Consider the following 23,633-nt stretch of genomic DNA (forward strand, 5'->3'; position numbering starts at 1 on the left):
GAAAGAGACAGGGAGAGAGAAAGTGGGAAGAAAGAGAGAGAAAGGCAAAGAGAGGGAGAACGAGAGAGAGAGAGCGAACGAGACAGGCAGATAAATATCTGACCGGTTGGACCAACGCTGTTTTAAATCTGAAACTAACCGGACCCTTCAGTTTCACCTCGCGCTGACCGCTCGGTTCTGACCAGTCCGGCCACTCGGCTGTTAATTTCACCCAGAAACTGACCAGACCTTTCCCTTTCATCCCATCTGACCCCGACATCTTGGCAACTCATCCGTGTGATTGACTGGAGACCAGTCCCCAAACCCAACACTGGGGCAGTTCCCTCCCAGGGACACGGATAGGAGACAGATTCACCCCCAGGGACACAGAGAGGAGACAGGATCCACCCCCAGGGACGCAGAAAGGACACACAACCACCACCAGGGAGAGAGGACACACAACCACCCCCAGGGACAGAGAGAGGACACAGAGCCACCCCCAGGGACACAAACCCCCACTCCCACAGACACAGACCCCCAACCTCCCAGGGACACAGACAGGAGACAGACCCCCAGGGATGGGGGGAGATTCTGTCTGGTGAGGCTGCTGACCCACGGTAGGGAGGGAGTCAGTGACCACCATGGCTAACGAGTCTGCCTTCTCCCGGGACGATCTCCTTCAGCCGGGCGGAACCTTCAACGAGTCCACCTTCAGCAATGTCTCCGTGGAGCTGCTGAGGAACCTCATCCACTCGGTCCGGCACAGTACGGGCTCTCAGACCCTGACGGTCAGGGCATTACTGATCGGCGCTTACACACTCACCATCACCGTCTCCCTATTCGGAAACCTCCTGGTGTGCCAGGTATTACTGAAGAACAAGAGAGTTAACACAGCAACTGGCCTCTTCATCACCAACCTGGCCGTAGCAGACCTGATGATAACTCTGCTCAACACCCCCTTCACTCTGGTAGGTTGGAACTCACCTTCACTCGCTGGCTCAAGGCTGCCTTGAGGGTGTCCCTACTCCTTACCTCCAATCCTCGCATCCATCCCCTCTACTCCCCAGTCATGGTATCATTGCATCCCTACAACCAGAATTACTCTGTATCTAACTCCGTGCTGTCCCTCCCTGGGAGTGTTTGGTTGGGGAGGGGGAAACAGTGTAGAAGGAGCTTTAGTCTGTATCTACCCCTGTACTGTCCCTGTCCTGGGAGTGTTTGATGGGAGATAGTGTAGAGGTAGCTTTACTCTGTATCTACCCCTGTACTGTCCCTGTCCTGGGAGTGTTTGATGAGGACAGTGTAGTGGGAGCTTTACTCATGCTGTCCCTGTCCTGGGAGTGTTTGATGAGGACAGTGTAGTGGGAGCTTTACTCTGTATCTAACCCCGTGCTGTCCCGGTCCTGGGAGTGTTTGAAGAGGACAGTGTAGTGAGAGCTTTACTCTGTATCTAACCCCGTGCTGTCCCTGTCCTGGGGAGTGTTTGATGGGGGACAGTGTAGAGGGAGCTTTACTCCGTATCTAACCCTCTGGATCTAATGCTATGCTGTTCCTGTCCTGGGAGTATTTGATGGGGTGACAGTTAGAGGGAGCTTTACTCTGTATCTAACCCCGTGCTGTCCATGTCCTGGGAGTGTATGATGGGGGGACAGTGTAGAGGGAGCTTTACTCTGTATCTAACCCCGTGCTGTCCTGTCCTGGCAGTGTTTGATGGGGGGACAGTGTAGAGGGAGCTTTACTTTGTGTCTAACCAATACGGTTCCTCTGACCCTGTTCAGGTGCCATACTCTGAAGAGGATATTGTTGACCATGTGTTTTGGTCCTTGGCCAGGTTGTGAAGTTTTGCTGTGGTTAACCAGGTGGCACTGCCACTCTCACCAGCTGGCAAACCCTTTGTATGGCCACCAAAGTTTGGAGCTGCCTGTTTGGAGTCCATCCCCATGCCCTCTCCAGACAGTTTGCCGAAGCCTTTAATTCTTGTCGCCAGTCCGGAGAGCGTTAGTTCAGAGCTGTCTCAACACCACCCCATGCTCAACCCCGCTCATTTTCCAAGTGAGCCCTCCAATCCCTGCCATCAGTTCAAGGTCCAATCCAGAGCCCTCATAAACCAGGCTGACACTTCCACAGATGACCTGCAGGAGGTGCTGAGCTGTCCTCGAGCCTGGATGTTCAACCCTGCCTTACTTCAAAAGGGAGTACGGATCTCTCCCAGTCACCAAATGGAGGATGGCGCCTTCTATACCGCTTGTGGGATCTTGCTGTGTACAGCCTGGTGGCTGCAGCCCTCGCATTTGTGCTGGGCTGTGGAGAAGCAATGGGAGGCTCGGAGGTCCTTGAAGGTACTACCCAACTGCAAAGTCTTTCCCATCAGTGAATCTCTGCAGTGTGGAAACAGGCCCTTCAGCCCAATAAGTCCACAGTGACCCTCCGAAGAGCAACCCAAGCATATCCATTCCCCTGCTACTCTACATTTCCCCTGATTAAAACCCGCACACCCCTGAACACCGTGGGCAATTTAGCACGGCCAATCGACCCTAACCTGCACATCTCTGGTCACTATGGGGCAATTTAGCACGGCCAATCCACCCTATCCTGTGCATCTTTGGATTGTGGGAGGAAACCCACGCAGACCAGACAAGGGGAGAATGTACAAACACCACACAGGCAGTCACCTGAGGCTGGAATTGAACCCTAGTCCCTGGCGCTGTGATGCAGCAGTGCTAACCACTGAGCCACCATGCCATCCTACGCACTTCAAGGCAAGCAACAGGTTTTCCAGAGGTTCCTGCGGTGCTAGTGTCCCAACCTCTGAGCCAGGAGACCCGAGTTCAAGTCTCACCTGCTCCAGAGGATATGCCTTAACATCCCTGAACAGGTTGGTGATAGAAAGTAGATTGACCTCGTTTAAAGCAGTTGTTGACTGGGTATGGGTTGGTGAGGTCTTCTCAAGTCACAAAGGGGACCGTGGCTTGTGGATGGGTGGGGTGGGTGGAACAGGAAGACAGCATCACCTCCAACACTGAGCTGCAATGTTCTCCCTTAGGTCCGGTTTGTGAACAGCACCTGGATCTTTGGCAAGACTATGTGCCACGTCAGTCGTTTCGCCCAGTACTGCTCGCTCCACGTCTCCGCGCTGACTCTGACCGCCATCGCCCTGGACAGGTACCAGGTAGGTCCACCACGTGTTCATCCATTGGCTCCCCCACTCCCCACCACCCCCATCTCCCTTCAACCTTGGAGTCCTTGTATCCAGCCACTCTTTCCCGAACCCGGGCACTGTCCCTGTCCTGCAATCGAGAATTTGAATGGAGGGTCCTCCCCCTCCAGTGATTTCCAACATTCGTCCATGTAACTCCAGCCAAGTTTGGCCTGGGAGCCAGAAACCATAAACGGATGCCACACAGCAGTTATCGAAAAACCAACTATCCTTGACATTCCAGCCCTCAACCCACGTCTGAGAGACATGGCTCTCTGATCCCATTCCTACCTCCCCAGTCCAACTGACAAGTAACACCATTCCCTCCTCACCCTGATCGTTCCCACACTTTGTTCACCCAGGGTTATGCAGCACAGAAACAGACACTTCCTCCACACTAAATCAATTATAATGTTCCCTACTCCCTCAGCTTCCAGCTTCCACCAGGGGTAATCTATAATGCTCCCCTCAATGTCTCCCTGTGCAAGTGAGATTCACAGTCTCCCCAGGGTCCGGGTGAAGACCAATCTCCTCAATACCTGATTGGATTCATTAGTGGTGGTCTCCTAATTTTCCCCTTCACCACAAGAGGAGACATAGGAACATAGAAAATAGCTGCAGGAGTAGGCTATTCGGCCCTTCGAGCCTGCCCCACCATTCAATATGATCATGGTTGGCTGTGCAATTTCAGAATCCTGCTCTTGCTTTCTTTCCATTACCCTTGATCCCTTTAGCTGCATGTCCAAATCTTTTTTGAATATATCTGATTAGCTATCCCCAACAGCTTCCTGTAGGAGAGAGTTCCACAGGCTCCTAACTCTCCGAGTGAAGAAATTCTTCCTCATCTCCATCCTGAATGGTTTATCCCCTTATTCTTAGACTGTGACCCCTTAGTTCTGGACTTCCCTCAACATCAGGACCATTCCTCCGGCATCTAGCCTATCCAGTCCCATCAGGATTTTATATGTTCCATGAGATTCCTCCTTCTAAATTCCAGCAAATACAAGCCCAGTCAATCCAGTCTTTCCTCATACGTCAGTCCTGCCATCCCGGGAATCAGTCTGATGTTCCTTCACTGGAATCGCTCAATAGCAAGAATGTCCTTCCTCTAACTAGGAGACCAAATCTGCACACAATACTCAGGGTGTGGCCTCACCAAGGCCCTGTATAACTGCAGCAAGAGATGTTCCCCCTCTCTCTGGTCTCTGAAAAATCTTCCATTGTTTTCCTGACTTTCACTCACCTCTGGGAGAGTCCTTCCTGATGAAGGGCTTTTTCCCAAAACATCAATTCTCCTGCTCCTTGGATGCTTTTTCAGCCACCACACCTTTGACTCTTAATCACCCCTTAGCCATCCCTTTTCAAGAGAATAGAGTCCCAGAATGTCTATCTTTTTCTGAAATCCTTTCCAGATATATTTCCTGTTATTATAGAGTCATACAGCACGGAAACAGACCCTTCAGTCCAACCAGTCCATGCCGACCGTAATCCCAAACTAAACTAGTCCCACCTGCCTGCTGCTGGCCTATATCCCTCCAAACCTTTCCCGTTCATAGACTTATCCAAATGTCTCTTAAACATTGTAACTGTACCCATATTCACCACTTCCTCAGGAAGTTCATTCCACACACGAACCCCTCTCTGTGTAAAATAACTACCCCTCATATCTTTTTAAAATCTTTCTCCTCTCACCATAAAAATATGCCCTCCCCCCCCCCCCCCCCCCCCCCCCCCCCGACTGGGTCTCGAACTCCCCTACCCTAGAAAAAGACACCAGACACCTGTAATTCACCTTATCTGTGCCCTTCATGATTTTATAAACCTCTATAAGGTCAGCCCTCAGCCTCTGACACGAGTGAAAAATATCCCAGACTATCCAGTCTCTCGTTATAACTCAAACTCTCCTCACCCGGCAACATCCTGGTAAATCTCTTCTGGACCCTCTGCAGTTTATATATATATATATAAATTCTATAACAGGGGGACTGGCACTGGACACAGTACGCCAGAAGAGGCCTTACCAATGTTTTGTACAGCCTCAACATGATATCCCAACTCCTGTCATCAAAGCAGGAGCAATTTCCTGCAGATGTTGGACTCTGTACTGAAGACAAAAAGTGCTGGAGATCAGGCAGCATCCGTGCAGAGAGGGCAAACTCATGTTTTGCGTCGAGATGACTCATCATCAGCGCTGACGTGAAGCTCTGAGCAACAGTAATCTAGCCTCGAAACGATAGCTTGCTTTCTCTCCATGGATGCTGCCTGACCCAGTGTGATCTGCAGCACTGTTTGTTTACAGTCCTGCACTTGAAGGACTGAACAATGAAGGGAGGCATGCTAAACACTTAACTGGCCTGTGATGCAAACTTCAAATTATCATGTACCTGAACCCCTGTAATACCTCGCATTTATCCAAATTAAACTCTATCTGCCCCTCTTCAGCCCAATGGTCCAATTGATCAAGGTCCCTTTGTAATCTTAGGTAACCCTCTTCACTGTCCACAATACTCTGTTGTAAATCTTCCCTGCACCCCTTTCCCTCACCTCTGTATAACCAGCTCTCCTACAGAGGAGTCTGGCAACTCTCTGGCATTTTAACCCCTTTATACCCCTGTGAGATCACAGTTGCCCCAAGAATGGCAGTGTTTCCAAAGGCGAGAGTGTGGTGCTGGAAAAGCACAGCAGGTCAGGCAGCATCCGAGGAGCAGGGGAATCGACGTTTCAGGCAAAAGCCCATCATCAGGAATGAAAGGCTCTTGCCTGAAAGCCCGATTCTCTGGCTCCTCAGATGCTGCCTGACCTGCTCACCTTTTCCAGCCCCCCCAACTCTCGACTCTTATCTGCAGTCGTCACTTTCTCCTAGTGTTTCAAGGGGTTGAGCCACTTTCGGGCCATTGGGAGATGTATGGTGATGTAGTGGTGATGTTGTTCCATTTACTCTCCTGCACATGAAGCAAAGAACTCTTGAAGACTTGAGTACAAATCCCACCCTGAGACGTTCAGATCTACATTGTACGAGATGTAAATCCAGTCTCAGTTCACCAGAGAAATTTACGGTCTTTATCTGGTCTGGCCTACATGTGACCCCTGACCCACAGTCCAGTTTTGGGGGGGTGAGGAGGGGGGGTTGTTGTCTGTGAAATGGCCATCAAGGCAGTTAGAGGTGGACAAATGAATATTGCCCCATTCCCATTGTATGCCTCAATCCCATTAAAGTGTTCAAAATAAAGTAAATTGGAGCCCACTTTCTACAACAAGGCCAGAGTCTTTGCAAGGTGAACATCCTATCCTTATCCTCCATCCTAACCCAGGGTCTTTTGGAGAGTCATGTCCAGGAGGCTATTCAGTCCATCGAATCCATGCCATCTCGCTACAGATGGCTCCCTGGGAGTTGATTTCCTTCCAAGTGCCATCTCTTTCTCTTCTGAAGTCATTCATTGTCCCATCTTCCATCCCTCACATCGTGGTCAGTGAGATCTAGGTCATTCCACTCACGGTGGCAACTCCTTCCTCATCACATCCCTCTCCTGCATCTCAAACCCCAAACCTTAAAGCTGTGTCCATGCAGCTTTGTAATGCAAGAGACCCTTCCCGTACACCTATCTAGATGCAACATAATCTTGTATACCACTTCCCCGTCAATCTCTTCTGTTCCAAGGTGGACCAACTAATCTTGCAATGAGAACCACCTCAAACATCCCACCCCCACACTCCTCACTCCAATAATCAGCCCTTTAGACATCCTCTAAACCGGGCCATTAACAGCATTTTAATGATGGTACGTGGGGAGGTGATGGCTTATTGGTATTATCGCTAGACTGTTAATTTATATTTGCCAGGAATTGATGTTGGAGAGACTGTTAGGTCTGAAGGTTGATAAGTCCCCAGGGCCTGATGGTCTACATCCCAGGGTACTGAAGGAGGTAGCTCGAGAAATCGTGGATGTGTTGGTGATTATTTTCCAGAGTTCGATAGATTTGGGATCAGTTCCTGCGGATTGGAGGGTGGCTAATGTTGTACCACTTTTTAAGAAAGGTGGGAGAGAGAAAACAGAAAATTATACACCAGTTAGTCTGACCTCAGTGGTGGGAAAGATGCTGGAGTCTATTATAAAGGATGAAATTACGACACATCTGGATAGTAGTAACAGGATAGGTCAGCGTCAGCATGGATTTATGAAGGGAAATCATGCTTGACTAATCTTCTGGAATTTTTTGAGGATGTAACTCTGAAGATGAATGAGGGAAATCCAGTAGATGTAGTGTACCTGGACTTGCAGACAGTTTTTGATAAAGTCCCACACAGGAGGTTAGTGAGCAAAATTAGGGCGCATGGTACTGGGGGCAAAGTACGAACTTGGATTGAAAGTTTGTTGGCTGATAGGAAACAAAGTGTAGTGATAAACGGCTCCATTTCGGAATGGCAGGCAGTGACCAGTTGGGTACTGCAGGAATCAGTACTGGGACCGCAGCTTTTTACAATATATGTTAATGATATAGAAGATAGTATTAGTAATAACATTAGCAAATTTGCTGATAATACTAAGCTGGGTGGCATGGTGAAATGTGATGAGGATGTTAGGAGATGCAGTTTAATGTGGATAAATGTATGGTTATTCACTTTGGTGGCAAGAACAGGAAGGCAGATTACGACCTAAATGGAATCAATTTAGGTAAAGGGGCAGTACAGAGAGATCTGGGTGCTCTTGTACACCAGGAGAAAGTGAGGTCTGCAGATGCTGGAGTATCAGAGCTGAAAATGTGTTGCTGGAAAAACGCAGCAGGTCAGGCAGCATCCAAGGAACAGGAAATTCGACGTTTCGGGCATAAGCCCTTGTACACCAGTCAATGAAGGTAAGCATGCAGGTACGGCAGGTAATGAAGAAGGCTAATAGCATGCTGCCCTTCATAACAAGAGGAATTGAGTATAGAAGCAAAGAGGTTCTTCTGCAGCTGAACAGGGCCCTGGTGAGACCACACCTGGAGTACTGTGTGCAGTTCTGGTCTCCAAATTTGAGGAAAGACATTCTGGCTATTGAGGGAGTGCAGCGTAGGTTCACGAGGTCAATTCCTGGAATGGCGGGACTACCTTACACTGAAAGACTGAAGCGACTGAGCTTGTATACCCTTGAGTTTAGAAGACTGAGAGGGGATCTGATTGAGACATATAAGGTTATTAAAGGATTGGACACTCTGGAGGCAGGAAACATGTTTCCGCTGATGGGTGAGTGCCGAACCAGAGGACACAGCTTAAAAATACGGGGTAGACCATTTAGGACAGAGATGGGGAGAAACTTCTTCACCCAGAGAGTGGTGGCTGTGTGGAATTCTCTGCCCCAGAGGGCACTGGAGGCCCAGTCTCTGGATTTATTTAAGAAAGAGTTGGATAGAACTCTCAAGGATAGTGGAATCAAGGGTTATGGAGATAAGGCAGGAACAGGATACTGATTGAGGATGATCAGCCATGAGCATATTGAATGGTGGTGCAGGCTCGAAGGGCAGAATGGCCTACTCCTGCACATATTGTCTATTATCTATTGTCTATTATTATCTATTAAAATCCAGAGATCCTGGTAATGTTCTGGGGACTCAGGTTTGAATCCTGCCACAGCAGATGGTGGAATTTGAATAAAAATCTGGAATTATGTGTCTAAGGACAACCATGAATCCATGGTTGGAAAAATCCATCTGGTTCACTAATGTCCTTTAGGGAAGAACACTGCCATCCTTACCTGGTCTGGCCTACATGTGACTCCAGACCCACAGGAATGTGGTTGACTTTTAATTGCCCTCTGGGCAGTTGGGGATGGGCAATAAATGCTGGGCCTAGCCCCCACCCTGTGAATGAGTAAATGGTTTAAAAATAGCTGATCTGATCCAGGGGAAATGGTCTCACAGTGGTAATGTTGCCAATTCATTTTTAAGAATTCAAGTTCCCAATCTAATTAATGTTCTGGTGGAGCTGGGTTTAAATTTGGTTACTATTCATGGGCTGTGGATGTCACTGGCTGGGCCTACATTTATTCCCCTTCCCTAATTGTCCAGGAAACACTTATGTGTCAATCCCATTGCTGTGGGTCTGGAGTCACATGTATCATAGCATCCCTACAGTGTGGAAACAGGCCAATTGGCCCTTTGAGTCCATAATGGTCCTCTGAAGAGAATCCCATCCAATCCCTGTAACCAGACATTTCCCGTGGCTAACCCACCTAGTCTGCCTATCCTTAGACCCCATGGTGCAATTTCCCATGACCAATCTACCCTAGCCTGCACATCTTTGGACTGTGGGAGGAAACCAGAGTAAACCCAAGCAGACATGGGAGAATGTGCAAACTCCACACGGACATATGCCCGAGGGTGGAATTGAACCCGGGTGCTGTGAGGCAGCAGTGCTAACCATTGAGCCACCATGCCACCCAACATGTAGGCCAGACTGGGTAAGGATGGCAGCTCTCTGTCCCTAAAATGAGTCCAAAGGGTTGTTACAACAATCAATGATGGTCCTTCGTTCCAGATTGTTAGCAAATTGCACCATTTGCCAAGATGGGGATTTGAACTTGCATCTCCAAGACCTTAGTGCGGGGCTCTGGTGACATGGCAACGCCTCTCGCAGCTTAAAAGCTTATCTCAAGAAACGCCCTCCCTTATGCCCTTCAGGGAAGGAAATCTGCCGTCCTTACCCAGTCTGGCCTACACGCGACCCCCCCGACCCCTGATGTGGGTGACCCTGAAATGGCTGAACGGCCCACTCAGTTCAAAAGCGCTGAGAGACAGGACAGTAAACACTGGCTTCATCTGGATCCCAGACTGACTTAGCCTGGATAACCAGGAAGAACTGAGGAGCCTTTGTCTTTGCTGAGGAAGTTGTTTTGAACATAGGACACGTCAGCAGCTCCACAGACTCATTGAAAGAAGAGCGCGGACGGTGTGTCACAGGCTGAACTGCGCATGAGTCACTCTGTTAGGTTCAGTGAAAGCTGCAGTGGTAATTACTCGACTGTCGATGCTTGCTTACAGGCGATTGTGCATCCTCTGAAGCCTCGCATGTCGGTTCCCCGGGGTATCATCTGCGTCGCTGGCATCTGGGTCCTGGCCTCCTGCTTCTCGCTGCCTCACGCTATTTACCAGAGGCTCTTCCGCTTTGTGTACAGGTAGGCCAGGCTGCACAGTCCAGGAACGCCGGAGGCAATGGAACGCAGAGCCGCGCAGTATACAGCAGACCCTTTGGCCCTTCCAGGCTGAGCCTAAACCCTCCTCTTTCCGGGCCAGGGGCCTTGAGTGTTGGCTGCTAGAGGTGATGGGCCCACTCCTCCATGGGTCAGGTAGTTGGTTGCCACAGGCGCCTGCTCATTAGGAGTAGGAATAGGCCATTTGGCCCATCTAGCCTGCTCCGTTACTCGATGAGAGGGGCTGATCTGATTTTAGCCACTGTCCTCACTCCCACCCATCCCTTACAGCCTCTGACACCCAAAAATCTAACCATCTCCGCCTCACCTCCATCCAAACGATAACCCCACATCCACCATTCTCGGGGTGAGTGGAAAGACTCCTGCCCTTCAGAGATGAAAGAAAAATCTGCTCATCTCTACTGTACCACCATATTCTCTTCTATTACCCTGACATAGAATCCCTACAGTGTGGAACCAGGCCATTTGGGCCACTGAAGCCACACCGATCTCCGGGAGAGCATCCCAACCCCAAAACTCTGCATTTCCCATGGTTAATGCACCTAGCCTGCACTCAATGGACAATTTAGCATGGCTAATCCACCCTAACCCAATCCTCTTTGGATGGTGGGAGGAAACCCACACAGAGATGGGGGAGAACGTGCAATCTCCAAGGATAGAATCGACCCCAGGTCTCTTCGCAGCAGTGCTATCCACTGAGCCACCCTTTCTCCCATACCTGAACAGCACGGTGTAAGGTATGATCTGCTTGGACAGCATGCAAAATAATTCACTGTCTCTCAGTACACGTGAAATAATAAATCAAATCAAATCAAATCAAAAGCTTCAACCTTGAAGTGTAATTACTCAAAAATCATGGCACTTATTTCAAAGTAATGCGTTGGTTGGGGGATAATTACTGACTCAGGGAGAGAAATCTAGGCTGGGACGGTTTTCGCTGGAGTGTCAGAGGCTGAGGTGTGACCTTATAGAGGTTTGTAAAATCATGAGTGGTATGGATAGGGTAAACAGACAAGGTCATTTTTTTCCCCAGGGTAGGGGAGTCCAAAACTAGACGGCATAGGTTTAAGGGAGAGGAGAAAGATTTATAAAGGAACTTTTTCACACAGAAGGTAGTACGCATATGGAATGAGCTGCCAGAGGAAGTGGTGGGGCTGGTACAATTACAACATTTAAAGGGCATCTGGAAGGGTACATGAATCGGAAGGGTTCAGAGAGATATAGGCCAAATGCTGGTAAATGGGACTAGATTAGGTTAGGATATCTGGTCAGCATGGACGAGTTGGACTGAAGGGTCTAAATCAAATCAAATCAAATCAAAAGACTAGAGCCATGATCTTTAAGCTACTGACCCCGAGTTCTAGACTCTCTCAGAAATGGAAGGAAACTCTTACCTTCAACTCTGAGGACCTCATTAATCTCAATAAGATCACCGCTCATTCTGGTATCGGCCCAGTCTCTATTCTCTCAGGATAACTCCTCCTATCCTGGGTGCCAGTCAAATGAAGTTCTCGAAACCGCTTCTAACATCTCCAGGAGCAATCATTGTGTTGTCCTTACCTCAATAAAAACAACAGGCTTGCATGTAACACTCAGAGATCAATAAAAATGAACTGGGATCTTTCTGTGTGGCCTGTGGGGAAGTGGCGATAGAGTTGGTTGGAGCAGAGGCTAAGTAAAAATGGTAGCTCTCAGTTTACAGTTCTGGACCCGAAATGTTGACTTTACTTTCTCTCCATGGACCTGCTGAGTTTGTCTGACAATTTCTGCTTTTGTTTGCGATTTCCAGCATCCACAGTTCTTTGGATTTTTTTGTTAAGTTGTCAACCTAGCTCCTGTCCACTCTGATTTCTGAATTGATCTTCTAACCTGCCTCGGGTACTGCAAGCGTTAAGTACACATGGAGGTGAGGCTCCTTGTTCATCTATCCTCCTCCGTTTTCAGCTGAAACCTCAACCCTGAGTTCCCACCACCATCTTGATTCATAGATTCATACAGCACAGAAAAAGCCCTTCAGCCCATCAAGTCTGCACTGACATTACCGTTCAAAGTGCGCTAATCCCAATTTCCTGCCTTGTCTCATATCCTTGAATGTTATGATATTTGAAGTACTCATCCAAATAATTTTTAAATGTTGCAAGGTTTCCAGCCTCTACCTAAAGGTTTTACACTTCTTGTGAACTTCCTCTCACCCCAACTTCCCTCCCCTGTCAAGGCCAGTCTATCCTTGCTTAGATATGGGGCCCACAACACCTCACAATATTCCAAATGCGGGCCTGACCAGAACCTCGGCAGTACATCGTTGCCCTTGCTCTCCAGCCCTCTTGAGATGAATGGCAATATTGCATTTGCCTTTGTATCGACCTCTCTCCACACTGTAACGATGCTGTGGTCCTGATACAGAGGTGGTGGAGTTCAGGGAGGCGGTTCCAGAGCTTGGAAGCTAAAAGAACAGTGACCAATGTTGGGAGGATTAGCATTAACGATTCACGTCAGAGGCTGGCATTGGAAGAACATAAAGATCTCTCATTGGTGTTTTGGGCTGGAGGAGATTGCGGAGAGAGAGATGACGAGAGCTCGTGGGGACTCGAGTAGGAGGAAAGGTAACGATAAAGACAAGGTGGTGCTGGAGGAAGGGTAGGTCATTGGGAGAGGGTTGGTGGTGAAGGGGTGATGGGTGAACGAGATATGCTCCGAGTTGAGATTTTTACGACCTGAAGTTCACAGCATGTGGGAAAGAGGGCGTCTACTCAAGATGGTCGTCAACTGAGGTGACACAATATAGGAAATAGGAGCAAGAGGAGGCCAGTCAGCCCTTCCATCCTGACCCATTGTTTGATGAGGTCAGATCAGAAAGTGGCTTTAACCAACTTCCCTCATAGAGTCATAGAATCGTACAGCATGGAAACAGACCCTTCTGTCCAACCCACTTCATGTCGACTATAATCCCAAGCTAAACTAGTCTCACCTGCCTGCTCCTGGCCCATATCTCTCCAAACCTTTCGTATTCATGGATGAATCCAAATGTCTTTTAAACATTGTAACTGTATCCCCATCCACCACTTCCTCAAGAAATTCATTCCACACACGAACCACTCTCTCTGTAAAATGTTGACCCTCCTGTCATTGTTAAATCTTTCTCCTCTCACCATAAAAATACACCCCCGAATCTTGATATCCCCCACTTTAGGGAAAAGACTCCTGCCATTTTCCTTGTCTATGCCCCTCATGATTTTATAAACCTCAATGTGGTCACCCACCAACCTCCTAGGCTTCAAATAGAAGAAGTCCCAGTCTATCCAGCCTCTCCTTCAAACCCCATTCTTGGTAACATCCTCATAAATCGTTTTTGCACACTTTCCAGTTTAATAACATTCTTCCGAGAGCAAGGCGACCAGAATTGTATGCAGTGTTCCACATTTAGAATTAGAATTAGAATCACTACCATGTGGAAACAGGCCATTCGGCCCGACAAGTGCACACCGACCCTCCGAAGAGTAATCCACCCAGACCCATTCCCCTACATTTACCCCTGACTCATGCACCAAACCTGCACATCCCTGGGCACTATGGGACAATTTAGCACGGCCAGTCCACCCTAACCTGCACATCCCTGGGCACTATGGAACAATTTAGCACGGCCAGTCCACCCTAACCTGCACATCCCTGGGCACTATGGGACAATTTAGCACGGCCAATCCACCCTAACCTGCACATCCCTGGGCACTATGGAACAATTTGGCACGGCCAGTCCACCCTAACCTGCACATCCCTGGGCACTATGGGACAATTTAGCACGGCCAATCCACCCTAACCTGCACATCCCTGGGCACTATGGAACAATTTAGCACAGCCAATCCACCCTAACGTGCACATCCCTGAACACTATGGGACAATTTAGCACGGCCAATCCACCCTAACCTGCACATCCCTGAACACTATGGGACAATTTAGCATGGCTGGTTCACCCTAACCTGCACATCCCTGGGCACTATGGGACAATTTAACATGGCCAATCCACCTGAGCCTGCATATCCTTGGACACTATGGGACAATTTAGCACAGCCGACCCACCCTAACCTGCACATTTTTTGGACTGTGGGAGGAAACCCATGCAGACACGGGGGAGAATGTGCAAACTCCACACAGACAGTCACCCGAGGCTGGAATTGAACCTGAGGCCCTGGTGCTGGGAGGCAGCAGTGCTAACCCCATGCCTCCCCCCCCAACCCTTGCCACTACTCCCACACGTGGCCTTGACTTATATACATCACCTCCCTTGCAATAGAGGTCAACACTTGCATTCTTAATTTGTTGCCTCTTAAATGTGATTAATGTACAAAGATGCTCTGCACAGTAGTATTCTGAAAATGTTACGTATCAATTGTAATGTGTAAAACCAATGTCACCACTGCTGAGAGTGCCTACAGCAACCCTTGCTGACCCATCTCGGTGGATAACTGTGCCCACTTCAAATTCTAAATTGCAATACCTATAAGCAAATCATTTCCAGTGTAGCCAAAGGAATAACCTCAAAAGCTTTTCTAATTGGTTTCTGAGATGAAATCCGTACAATCGCTGTGTTACCTATCAGCTGGAGTGTATTGCACATCACTGACTTGAAAATTGTATATTGTAAATAAAGTGCAACTCATGCAGAGGGTGAGTGTTGTGTTAGATTGAATACTGGACTGAAGTGTCTGCTATCCACATACTGTGCCTGTGACAACAAACACTTTGGTCATGTTTGTGCCTGACCTGGTTTTGATCCTGTTGTAGAACAGAGAGGCCTTGGATCAGGTACATAATTCTTCAAAATTTACATCACAAAAAGGCAGGATGGTTAAGAAGGCATTTGGCGCGCTTAGCTTCATTGCCCAGGGCTTTGAGTATCGGAGTTGGGGCAAATGTTGAGGTTGTACAGGACATTAGTGAGGCCTCTTCTGGAATACTGTGTCCAGTTCTGGTCGTCCTGTTATAGGAAGGATATTATTAAATTGGAGAGGGTTCAGAAGAGATTTACCAGGATGTTGCCGGGTATGGAAGGTTTGAGTTACAAGGAGAGGCTGGGACTGTTTTCCCTGGAGTGTTGGAGGTAACCTTATCAAGTTTATAAAATCATGAGGGGTATTGAAAAGGGAGCTGTCCTTTCCCTAGGGTGGGGGTACAAGAATAAAGGGCACATTTAAAGGTCAGAGGAGAAAGATTGTAAAAAGACACAAGGTACAACTTTTTTTTACACAGAGAGTGGTTCGTGTGTGGAATGAACTTCCTGAGGAAATGAAGGATGTGGGTACAGTTGCAAAATTTAAAAAATATTTGAATAAGTCCATGAGTAGGAAAGGTTTGGAGAAATATGGGCCAGGAGCAGGCAGGTGGGACTAGTTTAGTTTGGGATTACGGTCAGCATGGACTAGTTGGACTGAAGGGTCTGTTTCCGTGCTGTATGACTCTATAATAACAGGAAATATATCTGGAAAGGATATCAGAAAAAGATAGACATTCTGGGACCCTATTGTCTTGAAAAGGGATGGCTGAGGGGTGATTAAGAGTCAAAGGTGTGGTGGCTGAAAAAGCATCCAAGGAGCAGGAGAATTGATGTTTTGGGAAAAAGCCCTTCATCAGGAAGGGCTCTCCCAGGGGTGAGTGAAAGTCAGGAAAACAATGGAAGATTTTTCAGAGACCAGAGAGAGGGGGAACATCTCTTGCTGCAGTTATACAGGGCCTTGGTGAGGCCACACCCTGAATATTGTGTGCAGGTTTGGTCTCCTAGTCAGAGGAAGGACATTCTTGTAATTAAGGGAATTGAGTGAAGATTCACCAGACAGATTTCCCAGGATGTTGCTAGGTACGGAGGGTTTGAGTTATAAGGAGAGGTTGGATAGTGTGGGACATTTTTCACTTGCGTCAGAGGTTGAGGGGTGTCCATATAGAGGTTTATAAAATCATGAAAAGCGTGGATAAGATGAATGATAGGTGTCTTTTCCTAGGGTGGGGGAGTTCGAGACCGGGGTGGGGAGGATGGGGGGGCTGGCATATTTTTAAGGTGAGAGGAGAAAGATTTTAAAAAGATATGAGGGGTAGTTATTTTACACAGAGAGTGGTTCCTGTGTGGAATGACCTTTCAGAGAGAGTGATGGATGCGGGTTCAGTTACAGTGTTTAAAAGACATTTGGGTAAGTCCATGAATGGGAAAGGTTTGGAGGGATATGGGAAAGGAGCAGGCAGGTGAGACTAGTTTAGTTTGGGATTACGGTCGGCATGGATTGATTGGATTGTACAGTCTGTTTCCGTGCTGTCGGACTGTATAACTGATAAAGGTTTTATGACTGAGCTGTACATTCTGGAGTGTAAGTGTGAACGTGCCTGTGATTCTCTGAATGAAGACATTCCCCTTCCTCTCAATCCTTGACTATTGTCCGTTTGGCGATCCTAGGGAGACAACAGTCCGGAGCCTTTGCGTTCCCGCTTTCCCGCAGCCCTCCGACGTGGTCTGGAAGTACTTGGATCTGGCCACCTTCGGCCTGCTGTACGCTCTGCCGCTGTTGGCCATCACCGTGGCCTACACCGCGGTGGCCAAGAAGCTGTGGCTGAGGAACGCTGTCGGGGACATCACCCTGGAGCAGTACGCTGCCCAGCGCCACAAGAAGAAGAAGACCATTAAGATGATGATGCTGGTGGTGGTGGTCTTTGCCGTCTGCTGGTCGCCCCTCAACTGCTACGTGGTACTCATCTCCAGTCAGCTCATCCAAAGCAGCAATGCCCTGTATTTCACCTTCCACTGGCTTGCCACCAGCAGTACCTGCTATAACCCCTTCATCTACTGTTGGCTCAACGACCGCTTTCGCTCCGAGTTGAGGGCGCTGGCCGGCCGGTGCTGTGGGCCGAGGAGCTCAGAAGCCAAGATGGTGGCCCCCGTCTCCCACAGGGCAATTCGGAGGGCCTGGCCAGAGGATCGGTGCAGCTTTGACCCACGTCCTCCCGACGCACTGATGGGATCCAACCTGCCAGGCCCGTTGGGCAACAGCGGAGGTGTAAGTGTATGTCTTAACCCATGTTCCTCGGTCAGTTTGATCCCTTGATGTGCCAAAGAGGCAGGAGAGGGCCTTCAGGAAGTTGCTGCACAGCGCCATCCACTGGCCAGAGCCTGGGACTACACTGTTACTGTTTACATACAAAGGTTCCCATTTTACACAGACGAGGGTGGGATTTTCCTCTCCTCGGAAGTGGGGAGAGGAGGAAATACTCGGGCGGGTTGCCCCTAGTGAGTTTATTGCCACGAAATTCCAGATGAAAAGCTTCAATTGACCCCTGCACCCCCCAACCAATTGTAAGACCCTTAAAAGTGGTCAATCAATGGCCAATTGAAAGGCCCCATCCTGCCACCACCTGTACCAATTGCCCCCATTCCTAGTGGGAAAGGAAGACTGGGAAACTATGGTGACCTTCCTGAGTGTTTGGTGAGGCCTCCAAATACCCCATCCCAATGGGTAATCGCAGGCACAGATGATGGACGAGGCTGTAACCTTGGGAAGTAAACCCCCGCTCTTACCCCCGATGTCCCTGGCCCCGTGTCTCTCACCGAGAGAAAAAGAAACATTCCACATCCAGCCATGGGTCCCAACTCTGCAAGGGGTAGGTACCAGGAAGATTCTGTTTAATAGAACAGGGTATCTCAACCATTTACCTACCAAGACCCCTCATCCGTCTTAAAAAAAAATCATAGGCTACTGTAATAATACCATTGAAATGTGTTCTTTCCTGAAGGAGGTCAGTTCATGTGCGCAAATGCTCAATCGTTTTATGTTTTAGTTGATGTGAAACTTTGTGCTGTTGAAGAGTGGGTGCCAAAACATTAAGGTAGTTTTGACGAACGTATGCAAAAAAGGTGAAAAAGAGTAACTAAAAGGTCAACCAATCTAAGAAGAGAGCAAATCTGGGAGGGAAAATCAGCATCGTGGTTAAGAAGGCATTTGCCGTGCATGCCTTCATCACTCAGCCCTTTGAATATAAGAGTTGGGGCGTCATGTTGAGGTTGTACAGGAATTTGGTGAGGCCTGTTCTGGAGTGCTGTGTCCAGTTCCGGTCGCCCTGTTATAGGAAGGATATTATTAAGCTGCAGAAGGTTCCGAAGGGATTTACCAGGATGTTGCCGGGAATGGAAGGTTTGAGATATAAAGAGAGGCTGGGTAGGCTGGAGCATAGGAGGTTGGAGGGTGACTTTATAGAGATTTATAAAACCATGAGGGGCACAGATAAAGGGAATGGCAGGTGGGGCATTTCAACACTAGGGAGCATATGTTTATGGTGAGATACGTTAGATTAAAAAAAAGACATGAGGTGCAACGTTTTTACACAGAGTGTGGTTTGTGGCTGCAATGGACTTCCTGAGGAAGAGGTGGATCTAGGGACAGTTACAACATTTAAAAGACATTTGGATAAGTGCTGAGGGAATGATGCAGTGCTGGGGGAATGATGCAGTACTGGGGGAGTGGTGCAGTGCTGAGGGGGTGATGCAGTACTGGGGGAGTGGTGCAGTGCTGAGGGAATGATGCAGTGCTGGGGGAATGATGCAGTACTGGGGGAGTGGTGCAGTGCTGAGGGAATGATGCAGCACTGGGGGAGTGGTGCAGTGCTGAGGGGAGTGATGCAGTGCTGAGGGAATGATGCAGCACTGGGGGAGTGATGCAGTGCTGAGGGAGTGAGGCAGTGCTGAGGGAATGATGCAGTACTGGGGGAGTGGTGCAGTGCTGAGGGAATGATGCAGCACTGGGGGAGAGATGCAGTGCTAAGGGGGTGAGGCAGTGCTGAGGGAATGATGCAGTACTGGGGGAGTGGTGCAGTGCTAAGGGGGTGAGGCAGTGCTGAGGGGATGATGCAGTGCTGAGGGAGAGATGCAGTGCTGAGGAGGTGATGCAGTACTGAGGGAGAGATGCAGTGCTGATGGGGTGATGCAGTGCTGAGGGAGTGTTGCAGTGCTGAGGGGGTGATGCAGTACTGAGCCAGTGATGCAGTGCTGAGGGAGAGATGCAGTGCTGAGGAGGTGATGCAGTGCTGAGGGAGAGATGCAGTGCTGAGGAGGTGATGTAGTGCTGAGGGAGTGACGCATTGCTGAGGGAATAATGCAGCACTGGGGGAGTGATGCAGTGCTGAGCTAGTGATGCAGTGCTGGGGGAGTGATGCAGCGCTGAGGGAGTGATGCAGCGCTGGGGGAGTGATGCAGTGCTGGGGGATTAATGCAGCTCTGGGGGAGTGATGCAGTGCTGGGGGAGTGATGCAGTGCTGAGCCAGTGATGCAGCGCTGGGGGAGTAATGCAGTGCAGAGGGTGTGATGCAGTGCTGAGCCAGTGATGCAGCGCTGGGGGAGTAATGCAGTGCAGAGGGTGTGATGCAGTGCAATGCCTAGTGAGTGCAATGGTTAAACTGATCTGCCCCCACAATGTTGACTTTTCCCTCCAGTAGGTGAAGTTGATGAGGCACTACTTATATTAGCTTCTATAACATCAGAAGCAGAGAAGGAGTAACAAAGTATGGAAAGATCTTTCTTCCAGCTCCTGGTATGTTTCCGTGGTACCGTCAGTGGCACTGTCGTTCCTGGGCTATCTACCATCTGTTGCAAACAGTAGCACAATCCAACAGCATGCCACGCTTCCAGAAGCCCCAGTTAAGATGGAGTCTGAGATCCTCCTCTCCTCAGGTCACACATTATTGTACAGTGAGGGTATCACAGTTATCTCAGGGGTGTACCACTTACTTGCTTTGAGCCAGTTTGACTTTGGCTGTGCCATCTGTAGGAGGAGCTGTATGCTTGATGTCTTTTAACTACATTGTAAGGGGGAACCATGATGTGCCACCATCAGATGGGCCGATGGGCTGTCTTTTTTTTCTACACTTACCTGATTGCCTTTCTCCTGCAGACCAATCCATCGAGCCCTCGCAATCTGTGACAGCCGTGTGCAAGTGCAATATCGAGGGAACACCTGGAAATAATACCTCCGCTCCAGATGAGACAACCTCGACGATTTGCAAACCAAGACCCACTCAGGAATTGAACCTCGTGTTCACCTCCGGGGTTCATTCCAGATATTCGGAGAAGCCTTTTTGTTTCACAATGCTCCACCTTTCACCTCTGGTCGCCATTCTCAGTTCACCACTATCTTTGCTGTTTTTGTTCATACAGCATTCATCACTGGATATTTTGCCCCTGCATTCTATCTAATGACCTTGTACAAAATGTTATGGACCAGGCCAGACCCCCTCAAACTATTTTGGTAGCCTAGACCCTAACTTTTTCTTATTTTAAAGGAAAATAACATCAAGGTCAAATTCCTTGATGTTAACTAAAGCGCAATTTATTTAAACATTGTGGTTAAAATACAGAAAAAAAGAGGAATTTAGAATAACTTAACTCTATTGGAAAGCTTAACCAAACAGTAGATACAGTGCCCGTTACTAATTAACTGTTCCAATGCAATAACATCCCATAAGTACACCCCTTGGCAGAAAGGCAAATTCAGACAGAGATTCTCACATGCAGTTCTCCAATGCAGGAGGAAAGAAGATATCAAGACAAAATTCAGAGAATAGCTCGGAGACATCCACTGAAGCTTCTAACTGTTTTCAGACCCCAATATTTTCTGATGTGACTCAGAAATCCTGATCTGTCAGAGCTAGCCACATGCATTCAGACTTCATTAAAATGAGCTATTTACCAGAACCCAGACAGTTTGGTACCTCTGCCTTTTAAACCCTCTTCAAAAACACCAGGACATAATAACCTCCCAATGCCACTGCATCGTCACAAGAATCTTCTTCTTTACAGCTGTGTTTAAATCGAGAGACTCCTGGATGGTGTCCATATGACGCAGGAACAGAATATGGCCATCTGACCCATCGAATCCGTTCTGTCATTCAATGAGATGATGTGGATTGGAATGGGTTGAAGATAAATTATAACAGAAGGTGACAGATGTGATGCAGTGGTTAGAAGCAGGCTAAAGAGCTTTGTTGTCACAGGTACCAAATGAGTACAAAGAAATGTACAGTGAAGAGAGGGGAGAGGAATTCTGCAAAGATGAATGACCTATAACGAGGAGAATCCTCCCGAGGTGCGTCATTCTATCCTGGGTGTATTGACTTCACATAATGACGTCTTATGTAGAATTTCCCAAAGCATTTCTGAAAACTTCAATGCATCACACGCACTTGTTCTTCCTCATCTATTCTGCTCATTAGAAATAAACTCTGATAGTTTTGTCAAACACAATTTCCCTTTCGTAACCCCAGGCTGGCTTTGTCTACTCCCAATGGTATTTTTTCAGGGACCTGTCATCACCTCCTCTATAACACAGGCATTTTCCTTTCTGCTTGTGTTCGGCTAACCAGTCTCTGATTCTGATTTATTCCCTGTCACCTTCCTGAAGGCCTCCCAAGTCTGGATAATAAATAAAGACCTGTGGGAACAAATAGAGGTCTTTGAAACACAGATGCTAAGTCTTTGCTGCATATTCCTTATGCAGACTATGCAACAATGGAAAAGGTACTTGAAATTGCAAAAGAGGAAAAAAATCTGAAGGAGCAGCATCCAGAGAAGCGAATGTCAGAATTTCAGCTGTTCGATCAGAATCGTAAACCTACAGACATCCCTCCTGGAGGGAACTTCGGGTGCAGTCATAGTTCCTTGAGAGTGGAGTTGCAGATAGACAGGATAGTGAAGGAAGCATTTGGAGCGTTTGCCTTCATAGGTCAGTGCATTGGGTGCAGGCGTTGGGAGGTTATGCTGCGGCTGTACAGAGTATTGGTGAGGCCACTTTTGGAGGAATACCTCACACAATTCTGGTCTCCCTGCTGTAGGAAGGATGTTGTGAAACTTGAAAGGGTTCAGAAAAGATTTACAAGTATGTTGCTGGGATTGGACGATTAGAGGGTTGAATAGGCTGGGGCTGTTTTCCCTGGAGCGTCAGTGGCTGAGGAGTGACCATACAGAGGTTTATAAAATCATGAGGGGCATGGATCGGTTAAATAGACAAAAGTCTTCTTCCCCAGGATTAGGGAAGTCCAGAACTAAAGGGCATAGGGTTAAGATGAGAGGGAAGGATTTAAAAGGGACCTAAGGGACAAATTTTTCAAACAGAGGATGGTGTATGTATGGAATGAGCTGCCAGAGGAAGTGGTGGAGGCTGGTACAATTACAACATTTAAAAGGCATCAGGATGGGTATATGAATAGGAAGGTTTTAGAGGGATATAGGCCAAAAGCTGGCAAATGGGACTAGATTAATTTAGGATATCTGGTTGGCATGGACTGGTTGGACTGAAGGGCCTGTTTCTGTGCCGTACATCTCTCTGACTCTATGACACGGTCTGCAAATAGTTGGACATCCCTGTGGTACTCCTACAGCCTTCCACTCAAACTCATTACCCTGTATCTTCTGTTTCCTATCTGCTTAACAATGTTTCCATCCAAGCCGGTATCTGACCTCCAAACCTGTGTGCATTGACTTCCCATAATGACGTCTTATGTAGAATTTCCCAAAGCCTTTCTGAAAAATTCAATGCATCACATGCACTTGTTCTTCCTCATCTATTTTGCTCATTAGAAATAAACTCTGATAGTTTTGTCAAACACAACTTCCCTTTCATAACCCCAGGCTGGCTTTGTCTAATCCCAATGGTATTTTTTAAGGGTCCTGTCATCACCTCCTCTATAATACAGGAATTTTCCCTTCTGGTTGTGTTCGGCTAACCAGTCTCTGATTCTGATTTATTCCCTGTCTCCTTTTTCAAGCAGTATACAATAAATTTGTCACCCTCCAGTTTCCAAAGACTGTTCCAGAACATACAAAATTTTGTAGATGTCAGCCAATGTATCCAATATTTTCATGGCCAATTTTTCCTTTCGTACCCTAGAATGTAGGTTATCAGGCCAGGCAATCGATCAGCTATCAGTCCCATTAATTTCTCCAGCACCTATCTTATCTTTACTCATACTACTTTTCTCCTTTCCTAAAGATGTGTGCTTCAAGAAATTCCTTTTGTTTGCAGACAGCGAATCCCTGTGAATAAATGCACGTCGCTTCAAGTTTAGTGTCAACAGATGACATTGTGAGCTCAACTCGTTATCTTAAACAGGTGGTTGGTGTAGCTTGGGATTTTTCATCAAGTGTTGCCTTGGGAACCTGTAGTTCCCTGTTTAGTTTTCCATGGGAATAACTTGGCCAATCAGGATCAACTTGCCAACCAGTCAGCACACCTTTCTCCAGCAATACAATTT

At 48.0% G+C, this 23,633-nt stretch overlaps 1 protein-coding gene across 1 annotated transcript; it reads left to right on the top strand.

The window, feature by feature from the left end:
• Positions 1 to 620: 620 nt before the first annotated feature.
• Positions 621 to 20,308, top strand: LOC132835208 (G-protein coupled receptor 83-like). Its single transcript, XM_060854572.1, has 5 exons — positions 621 to 947; positions 3,023 to 3,148; positions 10,192 to 10,325; positions 16,798 to 17,395; positions 20,279 to 20,308. Exons 1-5 carry the CDS (start codon positions 621 to 623, stop codon positions 20,306 to 20,308), a joined length of 1,215 nt encoding a protein of 404 aa, XP_060710555.1.
• Positions 20,309 to 23,633: the final 3,325 nt, after the last annotated feature.

This window comes from Hemiscyllium ocellatum, chromosome 44 (genome assembly GCF_020745735.1).
Source record: "Hemiscyllium ocellatum isolate sHemOce1 chromosome 44, sHemOce1.pat.X.cur, whole genome shotgun sequence".
Taxonomy (NCBI): Eukaryota; Metazoa; Chordata; class Chondrichthyes; order Orectolobiformes; family Hemiscylliidae; genus Hemiscyllium; species Hemiscyllium ocellatum.